Source organism: Meleagris gallopavo, unplaced genomic scaffold (genome assembly GCF_000146605.3).
Source record: "Meleagris gallopavo isolate NT-WF06-2002-E0010 breed Aviagen turkey brand Nicholas breeding stock unplaced genomic scaffold, Turkey_5.1 ChrUn_random_7180001956025, whole genome shotgun sequence".
NCBI lineage: Eukaryota > Metazoa > Chordata > Aves > Galliformes > Phasianidae > Meleagris > Meleagris gallopavo.
The window spans coordinates 1-13094 of NW_011216634.1; the positions used below are offsets into that span (position 1 = coordinate 1).

General features: G+C 45.1%; 1 protein-coding gene across 1 annotated transcript; it reads left to right on the forward strand.

Moving 5' to 3' along the window:
* Positions 1-701: 701 nt before the first annotated feature.
* On the forward strand, positions 702-4932 carry LOC104917134 (PH domain leucine-rich repeat-containing protein phosphatase 1-like; the record flags this gene model as incomplete). The annotated part of the gene is made up of 2 exons (XM_010728246.3): positions 702-1004; positions 2888-4932. Coding segments are annotated over 2 exons (1425 nt in total), but the record flags the coding sequence as incomplete, so codon positions are not given.
* Positions 4933-13094: the final 8162 nt, after the last annotated feature.

Sequence of the window (13094 nt, forward strand, 5' to 3'; positions counted from 1 at the left end):
ATCCAGCCTGGCCTTGAATGCCTCCAGGGATGGGGCATCCACAGCTCCTTGGGCAACCTGTTCCAATGCTTCACCACCCTATGGGTGAAAAAATTCCTCATAATATCCAACATAACCTCCCATGCCTTAGTTTAAACTATTTAACAGGTTAGTAACCAACTTGATAACTAAAAAGCGTGCCTTCTTATGGTGAAATTAATAGCTACTGTGTTGTTTTGTCATTGAATCTTTGAAAGCATTATTTTGAAGGCATCACAAAACAATGAACCTCTGATTTCTATTTATGCTCAAAACTGGGATCTCTACAGTTAAAATTACTGTTTTCATAGTAAAATCTGTAGCTGCAGGAGCCCAAACTCTGGTTAATGCGACTTTCTTTGTAAACTCTACCTGTACTCAATTTATTAGCCCTCAACACTTTTCCAACCTTCTTTGTTTCCCTCTGTGTGACCTTTAAAGTAGACTTCTTTCAAATGCAGAGAAAGGGAGCTGACTGTGCGGCTGTTTGGAGTGCAGAGATTTTTCTAAAATTGATTCTAAGATTGGAGTATCTGCATCATGCTGCAAATAGCACACAGCTTGAGAGCAGTACGTGATGACTCTGCAGTGTTGCTACAGTGTCATGGTCTTCAGTGGAGACTTTTGTTTTTGTCCCAGTGATCCAGTAGTCAGTGTCCCGAGTGCTCGTGGTTGCAGAATAGCAGTTGTTTCTCATTAGTACCCATAACACTTGCTTTTCAGTTGAAGAACAATCTGTGTTTTGTTTAAATTCCAGGAAACTTGGAACAGCTGGACAAAAACTTGGAGGCTCTGCTGTCCTTTGCCATATAAAACATGATCCCATGGACCCTGGAGGATGCTTCACGTTAACCTCAGCAAATGTGGGGAAGTGCCAAACTGTTCTCTGCCGGAATGGGAAGCCTCTGCCTTTGTCCAGGTGTTATGTGATGAGTTGTGAAGAAGAGCTGAAGAGGATTAAGCAGCATAAGGCCATTATCACAGAGGTTAGAGAACTCTGGTGTGGGTGAAAGGAGGACTGCTGCAAGTCGCAGCTTTCTTTGAGGATATTTGCATGGTGGTATTTGAAATTACACATCTGTATTTGTAATCTCTAAGAGATAGTATTGATAATGAGTTCCAGAATAGCGTTTCTCCTTTCAAGGTGATTCATATCATGCAATTAGGTTGTTTTTCCATCTAATTACCATGCTACATTTTGGTTAGCTTCCGAGGGGGAATTATTTTGTGAGCATGCTGTGGTGAAACAGGAGCTGACACCTTCCCTCTGAGATGATGAGAGCCAATAATGTGTTAGTGCTGTCATGAAGATCCTCTCAATCTAGAAAGATAAGAGCTGAGCACTTGCGACTATGCCATCCTTACTGCAGGAGAGTCCTTACTGCTGGCAGATTGGCTTTGTTGTCTGAGCTGTCTGTTCCCAGAGGTGCCCTCTGACAAGTAGCTCTCGAAGACAGCAGTTGCCTAAAAGGAAGAACCTATCCTTTGCTCAGTTGGAGGGCCATAAGAGAAAGCTATTTGCTGCCTTCTTACAAGCTTAAAGCCACCGTTGTCAGCTCTGCGTTGCCTTGTGTGACATATGCATAGGAACAGAGAAATATTGTATCCTCTCAATGGGGGAGAAAAGGGCAAAAAACTCACTGCTGTACAACCACGAGCAGGTGTGTGCGTGTAATAAAATCGTGTGCTTGTTCATCTTGCCAAGAAGAGGTGATGACTGGAATCTCAAACGTGACAGATTAGAAAGGAGTCACTCCAACATAGCGTGCATCACTGAGGCATGCTCGTTATGCTCTGTAAAGGAAAAGGGAAATTTCTGTGCTGAATCTTGAGATGACTCATTGATTTCATGCTTTGTTGATGGCTTATCGCTTCTGTTAGAATCTTAATAGGGAAGTTAACAAGCTGACAAGGTTTTAAAGGGGAAGCTTTTTTAGTCTTGGTTTGCTTTTCTGTGGTTACTTGCTGTATAATAACCACTACTGTCATCAACTGGACCAAATGAGCGTAAATCCTCACCTCTGCTCTTCATCTCAAACACACAATTAGTGGGCTGCAGCTCTCTCCACAGGCTGCCAACTAACCAGGCTTGCTGTTTCAGATGCTCGCTGTGCTTATTCTGTCAGCTCAGATCCCAACCAGGACAGGATCCTGGGATTTGGATGGGCATGGGATTTACTTCTCAAATATGCCCATTTTTACTGGTGTTTTCCCTTCAGATGTTATTCCTCCTCTTTTTGGAAATGTTATTTATAAGTGGAAGCATAGTAAGCAATTAGAGCATGTAAAACATTTCACTACGGTGCAGCTGACTGCAAAATGCAGACTTGCTCTCTGCTGCATTTGACTTCCTTCATTTGAAGCTTTTTAAAATGAACTTTTGTTTCTGAAGTGATGAGCCAAGATGAAACCTACAATTGTTACACCTGCAAGAGAAGAGTCATAACTGAATGACCTGCTCCTATATCAAATAGAGCTGTGTGCAACTTTGCCCTCTATAAAGCCAGATATTGTGGGCGGAGGAGGAACAAGTCTGACTCATGGATAAAACATTAGTCCAGTTGGCTCTCACAGCTGCAGGAGTGGAATAGATGGGTCTTTGTTGCAGACTTTGTTGCTTTGTTGGTCTGCATAGGTGATGCTGATGACAAATCAGTAGGGTGTAGGAGGCTGAGTGCAAGGTTACAAAGCAGCCGTCACTGTGTTCCCATTCCAGCTCTGTCTCCTTGCAAGTCGCTTTTACATTTGCCCATCAGTAAATGGCTGTAATGGGGGTACTGCAAAAACAAACAGAGGTAAAACGCGGGGAGATGGGAGTGCCGTGTATCTGTCTGCCTTGTTTCCAGTTTTCTGTCCTTTCTAATTTCAGGATGGCAAAGTAAATGGTGTGACAGATTCAACGAGAATCTTGGGATACACGTTCCTTCACCCAAGTGTTGTGCCACGTCCTCACGTCCAGTCCATTACCTTAACTCCACAAGATGAGTTCTTCATTCTGGGGAGCAAGGGGCTGTGGGACAGCCTCTCCATGGATGAGGCAGTGGAAGCAGTCAGAAACGTGCCTGATGCGCTGGCAGCTGCCAAGAAGCTTTGCACTTTGGCCCAAAGTTACGGCTGCAACGACAGTATCAGTGCGGTTGTGGTTCAGCTCAATGTTACGGAGGACAGCTTCTGCTGCTGCGAACTTAATGGGGTCCCACCCCCCAGCCCAGGCATTTTCCCCCAGTCTGTCAATGTGGTCATCAAGGACAGGCCAGCGGATGCTCTTGGGATGCCATCTTCAAGCAGCGGCATGGCTTCGGAGATCAGCAGCGAGATCTCCACCTCGGAAATGAGCAGCGAGGTGGGGTCCACAGCCTCCGATGAACCTCCGCAGGTAGCCATGAACGAGAGCAGCCCGGCCTACCCCGGGGAGCAGCGCTGCATGCTGCATCCTGTCTGCCTGTCCAACTCCTTCCAGCGGCAGCTCTCCAGCGCCACGTTCTCCAGCGCCTTCTCCGACAATGGCCTCGACAGCGATGACGAGGAGCCAATAGAGGGGGTGTTCACCAACGGCAGCCGTGTGGAAGTGGAGGTGGACATCCATTGCAGCCGAGCGAAGGAGAAGCAGCTTCTCCAAGTGCCTGTGGAAGCCAGTGACGAAGGTATTGTCATCAGTGCCAACGAAGATGAGCCCGGCCTTCCCAAGAAAGCCGAATATTCTGCCACAGGCACAATAGGGCGTCGGAGGGGCAATGGCTCTGTGGCACCCCAAGAGAGAAGCCATAACTTGATTGAAGTTGCAACAGATGCACCGCTTAGAAAAACAGGGGGATATTTTGCTGCTCCGGCACAGCCGGACCCGGATGACCAGTTCATCATCCCACCAGAGCTGGAAGAAGAGGTCAAGGAGATCATGAAACAGCACCAGGAACAACAACAACAGCAGCAGCAGCAGCAGCGGCAGTACCAGATGGACCATCTGGCAGACTACTACGATACGCCACTATGACCCATTCTAGTGCTTGGAAACGAACAGATGAGGAGATTTGAGTGCAGGACCCAGTGGGTGCACACTACAGCAGGGGTTTCCCTTCCACGTTTCCTTTATATACTTCCTTTTCTTTATCCTGCCACTACAGATAACTGCAGCTTTTCGGTTTGTTAGGTTTAATATTCATTGACTTTCTTCTAGAGATGCTTTACCAGTAAAGTTTAAGATAGTTAATCTTCCCTTAACATATCAAATGTAAAAACAACAAAAAAAAATAATAAAAAGGTTTAATATATTGCTGAGAAACAGATGATGATGTAATATTTTTTAAAATGGCTTGTTTGTTTTGTTTGAAAAGCAGGGCAGTAGCCAGTGCTAAATGATTTAAGTAATATTGTAATACTGTATTTCTTTGAGAGAAAAGGCTTTTTTTGGTCTTGAAAATGATAGACATTTGTAGAATATGGAGACTAACTCCTAGGAGTTGCTTTACTCTTTCAGGTGACTTAAGTCACTGAGATTCACTAATTTTCTCTGAGAGAACAGTTGATTGGGAAATTACTGTAAATAGCTCAGTGTTGTATAGTGATGCTTACATGTTTTGTAGCCTTGGCATTAAGGACACAACCTGAAAAACTGACCTTTTTCTTAAGCAATTCTTTGGGCCGTGGTCATTGAGCATAGCGAACAGAGCGACTGCGTACAAGTTAGCTAGAGTTAGATGGTACAGACCATTGAAAGAAACCCACTTTTTCCTCTGGTCTCTTTCTATTCTTTTACAAACACGTTTTATTTGTGTTCCTTATTGCTGCCACAACCAGCATGATTGTATAGAGCTCATTTGCTGTAGAACATTTACAAACCAAGAGTTATATTAAAGCCGAATGCACAAATGAACATGTCATAATTTTTGTTATAATAAATATGAAATTTACAAATGATGTCTGCTTTTGTCTGAATAGCTGAGCAGCAGTCTTCGAGCAGCTTGCTGTAGATCATTATCATACCACAGTCTGTTTAGACTGCGGCGGGTTAAAACTTTTCCATCTCAGTGTATGCTTTTTCTTACAGTAACTGCAGAACCTCACGTGTACTCTTAGAAATTTTAGCAAGGAAGTCATCCAGTGGCTGTGCAAAATGCCCTTAAGAGATGCTGGACAACAATGAGGAATTAGCATAATTCTTTTGTTTCTCAGTACAAATGGAGCACTATCGATTTGCCCTTCACCATAGTATTGACAATATCAGAAGACTGAAGAGGAGCGGTGCCCTGAATCTATGCCATTGGGACTGAGCAAGTGAAGGTAGGGATGATGAAGGGATAGGGGCTAAGAAAGGGAGCAAGAAAACACAGGATATGAGAGGGGAGGAAAAATTGAAGGTGGGGAAGAGCTCAAAGTTAAATACATAAACTCAGATTTGGTTGTACATGTTAAATGAGTGGCAGTTTGATAGCAAAAGGGCATTTCTTTGTGAATCCTGCAGGAAAGGACCCTCACCCTTCCTCAGTGTTGCCTCCAACAAACTTTCTTTTCCTCCTCAGTTTCTAAAGATGAGGTGCAGATGGCCAAAACTGAGAGCACACTGAAGCCGCCTGCTTACAGCATGGTCCCTTTTAGAACTGCATTCCTAAGTCAGAGCTTTTGTAGCATTGAAGTGACAGGATTTGGGCAGAGCATTTCTCGTCTGTCTGAAGAAGACATTTGTATTAGTGGTCTGTCTCAACAAGTCACAGTGTGAGGGATTGATGCGTTCATAGGGCCTTCTTGTTCCCCTTCCTGTAACTGGATCAATAGGTTGGCTGTCTGGGAACATCTCTGGAGAATTCAGTGTTTTTAAGCAGGGTGAAGGGTATTTTGTTCCAGTTTTAAAGGGGAATTTGGAAAACAAGGTACAGTTTTTGCAACTTACGACTTTTCTCGACATCTCTGCCCTCTTTCACAAAGGATGTTAATGTATTCTTATCTGGTGAGCACTGGAGCTGAGGTCACTGACTTCATTTCAGAGCATTACTTGTACGTGAGTTTATGGTAAAGTGTGCAGTGTGTTTTAGACAGTTTGAGCAATCAGGAATTACCTGACTTGAAAATTTGTTAGCAGAATTGGGATTGCTGTAGCAGGGGTAAGGCAAAGGGGCTGCAGAGAAGGGAAGGCTTTTGACTGAAGGAAACGTAGAGCCATAGAGCCACACTACCTTTATAATCAAACGTTTTGAGTCCTCTGAAAGTTGCCAGCAGCCGTATCTATGACAAACAAATGCACGGACAGGAGGAGGTAGATAGCTGGAGGCAGAAAAATGAACATGGTTGCATTGTTTGCCTTAAGATAACTTTATATAGGAAGATATGATGGTATTGAGGAGATACTCTTTGCTTGCATGCAAGTCTTTTTTGTGGCATAAAAGCTTTTTCATTTTGCTTTCTGCCATAGTGCTCTTACATAATGCGTTTTGTTGTGCATGAGCAACCCGTTGGCATGAATGCTTGTGCATTCAGAGCAGGGGCTCCTCATTGGTAACCAGTGCTGTGGTGCTGCTGCCTTCCTGTGGCTTATTGCTTTCGGAATGAGCAAAATATCTGCAGAGTATCTCCCTCATTACTGGAGATAGTTGTGCTGCTACTGCAGTGCCCCATATGTTATCTTTTAAGCATTCTCTTTGTAATGATCTCAGCCTTCTTGATAGCCGTTGTGCTTTCAACTCATACACATCATGTTCTAGCAAATTGTACGTGTGTATTTTCCAAAGCGTGATGCTGTCACTTCGGAAGCACATCCAGGAGGGAGTAGGCGTTACTGAGGTGTCACGCACCTTCAGAAGTCATTCCTTAAGAATTCCCCTGACGCCAGCTGTTCTCTAGTGATATCTGAATGGATAGCCTTCGTGTTCAGAGGCGCATATGCCCTGAATCACTTCAGTCAGCTCCTCCAAGGGGATGGTGCTTTAGCCAAGATGGAGTAAAATCTGGGTTCTGACAGTAATAACGCTGTAGAACAGTGGCCTCCACTCATCTCTCTGAGAGGCTGCAGTTTGCCTTGCTAGGTGACACAGATATGTATGATTCTGCATCTCTGCACCAGTCACTGATGATGTCTTTTGGCTTCAGACATGCAGCTTCGGGCTTGGAAATATTCACTGGAGTGGCTCAGTTGGAATAACCCAGTGCCCAGCCTGCAGATCAGGGGTGTAGAAAAGCTTGAGTTATTTCTAGCAATGCAGTAGGACTTAAAGGAGCAAATAAAACAGCATCCTTAGCCCAGTCAGCCTGCTTTCCCTGGACGTTGCTGCTGTGGATGGAGAGATGAGCTCGTCTAACAGGAGATGACCCTTGAGCTTTAAGTTGAGCAGATCTGAGCTTATGCTGGAGTTGGATCCCAGGCTTTGGCTGGGGGGGGGATATGTGGCCAGTGGCTGGCCCCAAAAGAATCTTTTGCGCTCGACTGGAGCCAGGACTTCAAGGTATCTGTAAAATGACTGTGTTAACACTTTTCTCAGTTAACCTGCTTTGCAGTCCTGCCTTGTTAATTCAATTGACTTGATTCAGGGCCAATTTGTTGCGGTATTGTTGGATTAATCGATTTGCTCCTGACTGATCCAGTTGTTACCTGCATGATGGCACTTGCTGTGCAGCAAGGACCTGTGGGATGTGCCTGAATGGGGATGTGCCTAAACCTGCAAGTGCTGGAGGCAGGGACGGGCAGGAGCGTGAGGGCACAGCAGTGCTAGGAAGCCACCGTGTAATAATGTTGATTGAGACCATGGCCTGTAAGGCATCAGGCAGGACCAGACAGACCTCCAGCAGGGGAACCCCAGTGCTGTGGTACTGTCTGGAGTTGATGCTCTGAGCATGGCATGCCATTCTCCTCTCCTGTTGGATTTAGCACAGCTGCACAGAGAGAAGTCCCTGTGTTTTAACAGTGAAATCATCACCGCTGACTCACAGAACAGATGGAATTGTTTCTCTGGTTCAATGTATGCTGTGGAGTGCTTTAAAGAAAACTAAGACGCAACTATGGGGGAAGGCTGGTACAGCAGAAGTGTGTGAGTCAGTGACTTGTAAGATGCTATTTCATTGTAAACACTACAAAGGAGAGACAGGAGAAAATCCGTGTGGTTAATGATTCTCTTAATCCCGAAGAACTGCATACATACAAGGTAAGAAATGGCTTTCAGGCCTCTCTTCGTAATTGAAGCTGAGCTTTTGTACGTAGGGTAAAAATGATGTGTTGCTGCTGTCTTTGCTAATTGAAAACTACAGGGGCTCCCCCTTGCGTTACCACAGGATGGGAGAATATGGCTTCGGCTTCCTTGCCAAGCGCCCAAGTGAAACCCATGCTCCTACGTCCTTGCTCACACCTACAGATGAAACCGTTCTGGAGCAGCCTTGGCTCAGCCCGTCACTCCTCACAGCAGCAGCGCTGGCAGCAGCAGGAGCTTCCTGGTAAGGTCAGGGCAGCCGTGCCCACAAGACACATTCCTGTGATCCCCAGAAAGGAAAAACTTTCCAACTGCTTGTGTGCCTCAATAGTGACTGCGCACACCGATCATCTCCAGTTAGGAAGTATTAAGCTCCTTAGTTTTCTGTCGCCAGCTCTTTCAATGTCACGTGGCTTCCATCACTCTGTGCCAAGAACCTTGCCTCTACATGCTGAAGGCTGGGAAGCTGCTGCCTTGGGTCCCTCACACTTTGCAGGGAAGGGCTGTGTGGGCATGAAGTGCTGTGGGCGTGCAGATGATGGATTTAGGCATCGCTTGGTACTATAAATCTGGGTACAGTGGGAAGCCTATGAGTAATGCATATGTGAGGTGCACAGTGTATTCACAGCTAATGAACCTCCAGTGCTCAATAAGCAGCTGGGTGAATCTCAGCCCTTTTTTTCCTCCCGCACTTCAGCTGTCCTTGTTTAACTTGGACGGCAGTATGGGTTAGCAAAAACTTTGACGTTTTCATACAGATGTCTTAACCTCTCTGCTAACGTTTCTCACGTAGTATTTCAAAGCCTGTTTCAAATGTACGGTCCACACCTGTGCCTGTCTGTCTTGTGAGCCTTTGTACATTCTGTTGAGAAGCTAATTACCTGTGCATGGATGCTTTCCCCTCACTTAAGCTTTCCAAAATGTCCTAGGAGCTTCAGCAGCAGGTGCAATGTGTGCTAATGGCACAGCTGGAGATCAATAGCCCATTTGTAGTAATGAAGGGCATCCTGCGACTTTCCAGTCCTGCACTGTCACACGCCAAAACCAATTCCATCAAATGCAGTGACGATCTGCAGACCTTGCAAGGAGCCTCATGTTTTATTTATGACGGGTGATGGTGAGCATCTGTGACACTTTTATGCTGGGCAGGCATTAAGCCTCTGTAATAGATTGAATGCCACCTTTTCCTGGAGATGGATGGATGTGAAAGAGGTGAGTAATGACGAGTGTCCCAGCTGTCATAAGCAATGTGGTTATGGTCCTATTTAATAACCTATCGGAGCACTAGGAAAGGAGATTTGTAAGATCTGCAAATGTAATTGAGAGATGGGAGTTAAAGAAGGTCCATTTTGTAGTTAGAGCTCAACTTACAGTCAATCTGAGTTGAGGCGGAAAATTGCCAGGAGACAAACTCAGATGAAGGTAGATTTGCACTGGGGATAAAATACATGGATCACAAAGGAACAATCTCCATTCAAACTGTTCTTCAGTTCTCTAATCCCTGTATGTATTCTCATCACTTTGAAGCAGTTTCTCACGTAAAGTGAGATTGCAGTTTCCGTAAAGCTGAGCTTCAAATTCTGCTGTCACACAACCGGTTTGTGTTCAGAGTTGTTTCTTCACATCAGATACACTCAAACTGCCCTGGAAAAGGCTCAAGTCATGGTAAAAGTTAATATATTCTGGGAATGTTCACAGTCCTTCTAGCTGTGATGGTTTTATGGTTCCAGATGAGTGAATTATTTAGTAACTGTAAAGGTTATGTTGAGCCTATTTTCAGGAGCAAATATCTTCATTCTCCGCTGGCCCCAACCCCCACAGTTTTGCCTTTCACATTGAGAAAGAAGCAGCTCGCATCTTGGGATGCTAATTTGCTCCGTTTTGGAAAAGATTTTCCCCAGACTGAATTAATTTTACAACAATTATTTGAATAAAGGCGATAGTCAGGCAAATGGATGCTCAGACAGACACAGCCCACCAGGATGAACATTTCACAGCAGTTTACGCAGAGCAGTGGGATGCAGAATCAGTGGTATGGTCTCTTTTTTTATTATTTCATTAACACAGACATCTTAAATATCTGTGCCCTCTGCTTCCTCCTTGGAACAAGGCAGGGGAAGGCATTCTGTCAAAAAAAATGACTTCATATTTCAGTGCTTTGATTGAGATCATCTCTCTCCAAGGCCATGGGAGGGGTTCCTCTGTGGATAATGAATGTCTATGAGCTCAGATGGGATTTTTGCTCCCAGACTGACCGAAGCTGTTTGCTCCTGCACCAAAGCAGACAAGTGTGAATTGATAGTTTAAAACCAACAGGAGTGCAGAGTGACTTTGAGATAAATCATCTACTGTAGTCAGCCCAGTGCCTGACACCAGGGAACATCCGCAGTGGGGCTTTTCTCCTGCCAGGTAGATCCAGCCTTGACACATGCACCTGTCCCCTAGCACCTGCAGAGGTCAGGGTAGTGGCTCTTTTATTCCTCTTTCTGAAGCTTCTGAATCTGCTCAGCTTCCCAGAAGGCTTCCTGATGTATAATGTTGAAAGTCTGTTTGCCCACAATGCAACCCACAAGAAGTGTGGGTTTGGCCTTTACCTAACACAGATTGTCTGTCCAGACCCCCAGGCCTAGACTTGTGGTGGGCAGGGATCTTGGTTTCCTCTGGTTGATATATTGCCTGCCCTGAGGAGAAGGAAAGCTTCTTCTTCCCTGCTGGAGTCCTCCAAAGAGTATTCGTGGGATTTGTACTCTCCTCTGCTACACTTCCCTCAGTAAAGGTGAGTGGAGAAACTGGCCGTCACTGGCCCTCTAATGGCTCTGGCTTCCTTTGTGGACCCTCTGCTTGTGGTGTGCTGCTCTCTGTGTCCTGGAAGAAACCAGCTTTAGTGATGGATTGCACTAGATGGTCTCCAGAGGTCCCTTGCAACCCCTATGATTCTGTGAGGGGTAGAAACAAGGTCTCTGCACGGAGAGATGCTTCATCCTGGACGCTTTCCTGCCAAATAGATCCGGAAGGCCCCGTGATCTGTCCTTGTTCTTGAAATCTGGCACATTTGCTCACAGGTCACTGCTGCTTACAACAGAAAACATCATGGGACAACACACAGTGAGCCAAACTACATCCAGAAATTTGAGCTCAGACTTGAGTCATCCCAAGAGTTGTGTATCTAGGACTATGAGAGCCACCAGTCCCTACAAACGCCATGTCAAATGGAAGGAACTAGGCAGTGGGTATTTCTTACGGTGTAGGTGAAGCCTGCTAACACAAGAGGCTTGGAAGCCTGTGTCCCAGGAGGCTTTCTCACTTCTCACCTTCTGCTCTTTGAAAGGAAATGCTGGGGCTGCAGGTTGAGTCTTGAGATAGGGAGCAATCCCTGCAGCCATGCATGGGGAGGCCAAGACCAATGGTTGCTGCAAAAATGGGAAGTGGAGGGCAGAGGCGAGACTGATAGGGAGCTGAGCTGCATAGAAAAGGACAGGATTGCTTTGGCAGGAAGATGGATGGAAGCTGAACATCTTTTTTTGAACCACTTGAGGTTAGTTGTGACTTTAGCTGGATGCCAGATATCCCTGTAGAAGAATTCAGTCTCTTATAGCGCACGGTGAAGGCCTGGTTTTGTGCAAACAGCTAGAAATCGTGGCCTCAATTTCATGGCTATCATCATTAATGTGAGTCACAGCAAGTTTGCAAAAACTCTTCTGTTTGCTCCATAGTAATGCTATGAAGCCTGTTTATGTTCAGATTATTAAAGAGGTGTTTAAGATACTATATCAATGTTAAATACTTGCAGTAAAGGTTTGTGCAATCATTTCCTTATCAGAACTGCAATGTTTTCTTGTTATGAGAATATTAGCTCAACTATAATACTCTGACATGTGTGTTCTTGTATGTGTATACATACATACATAAAATGTATAAAAAAAATAAGCTCTATGATGGTTCAAAAGGGCCTCATCTAGACCAGTGATTCTGAGCTACATGAAAGTGAAAGATCACAGCCAGGCTCAAAATTGCCTCTTCCCTCCCCACAAACGGCCAAATCTTACGTATCTCAGCAATAGCTCTTTTTTCTCACCCTCTTGTCTGTGAAGTCCAGTGACCTATTTCATCTTCCTCAAAAAAAGGACTCTTAAAAGATGTTCTCTTATTTTCTCGACCCTGGGGGCATACAATTACTGCTGTTCACTCATGCTTTTCTCATTTAGATATTGGAAGGATACGTGAACGTTTTGTCATTGTTACAGAATTTCCTTGAAAAGCTCAGTGGCAGCCAGTGCATACCTGACTTGGGCTCTGCTCATCATCAGCTGTAGTCAGCAAGCCAAACCGTGCTGCAGAGGCAAGCAGTATCTTCATTAGGAGGATAGCTGACAAATGTGCTGCCTCTTACCGTCTGATCGGTGCTCAGTGGGATGAGAAAAATGTAGCAGACCTGGAGCCAGGACCCAGACGCTGCCTTTGAAGTCAGCTGCAGCTAGTTCCTCTTGGCAGCATTTCTAACAGAGCACGTGACTGCCATGTGATGACCCCATGACTTGAAAGATAAAATATTTCACTGTTCCAAGTGAAACAGGTCACAGGTATAACTCAGGATGCAATTCAGAAAGGCACCTGAGTGTCCTCTGCTTTGTGACTATCGTGGCTTAAATCAATAGTATGCATCAACAGGCATGGGATGTGTTCAAGGACTTCTCTGCACAGCTGGCTGCCCATGCAGGCTTTATGTTCAACTCCTTATGCCAAGAGAGAATAAAGGGAGTGGTTATTAACACCAGCTCGGCACCATTGCAATTGCAACCTGTTAACAGTCCACTGTTGTTCAGATTTGCTCTGTACAGGGTGGAAACATTAGAATCAAACACATTTTAAAGGCAGGAGTCTGTCTGAGAGACTGATGTACCAAAAAAA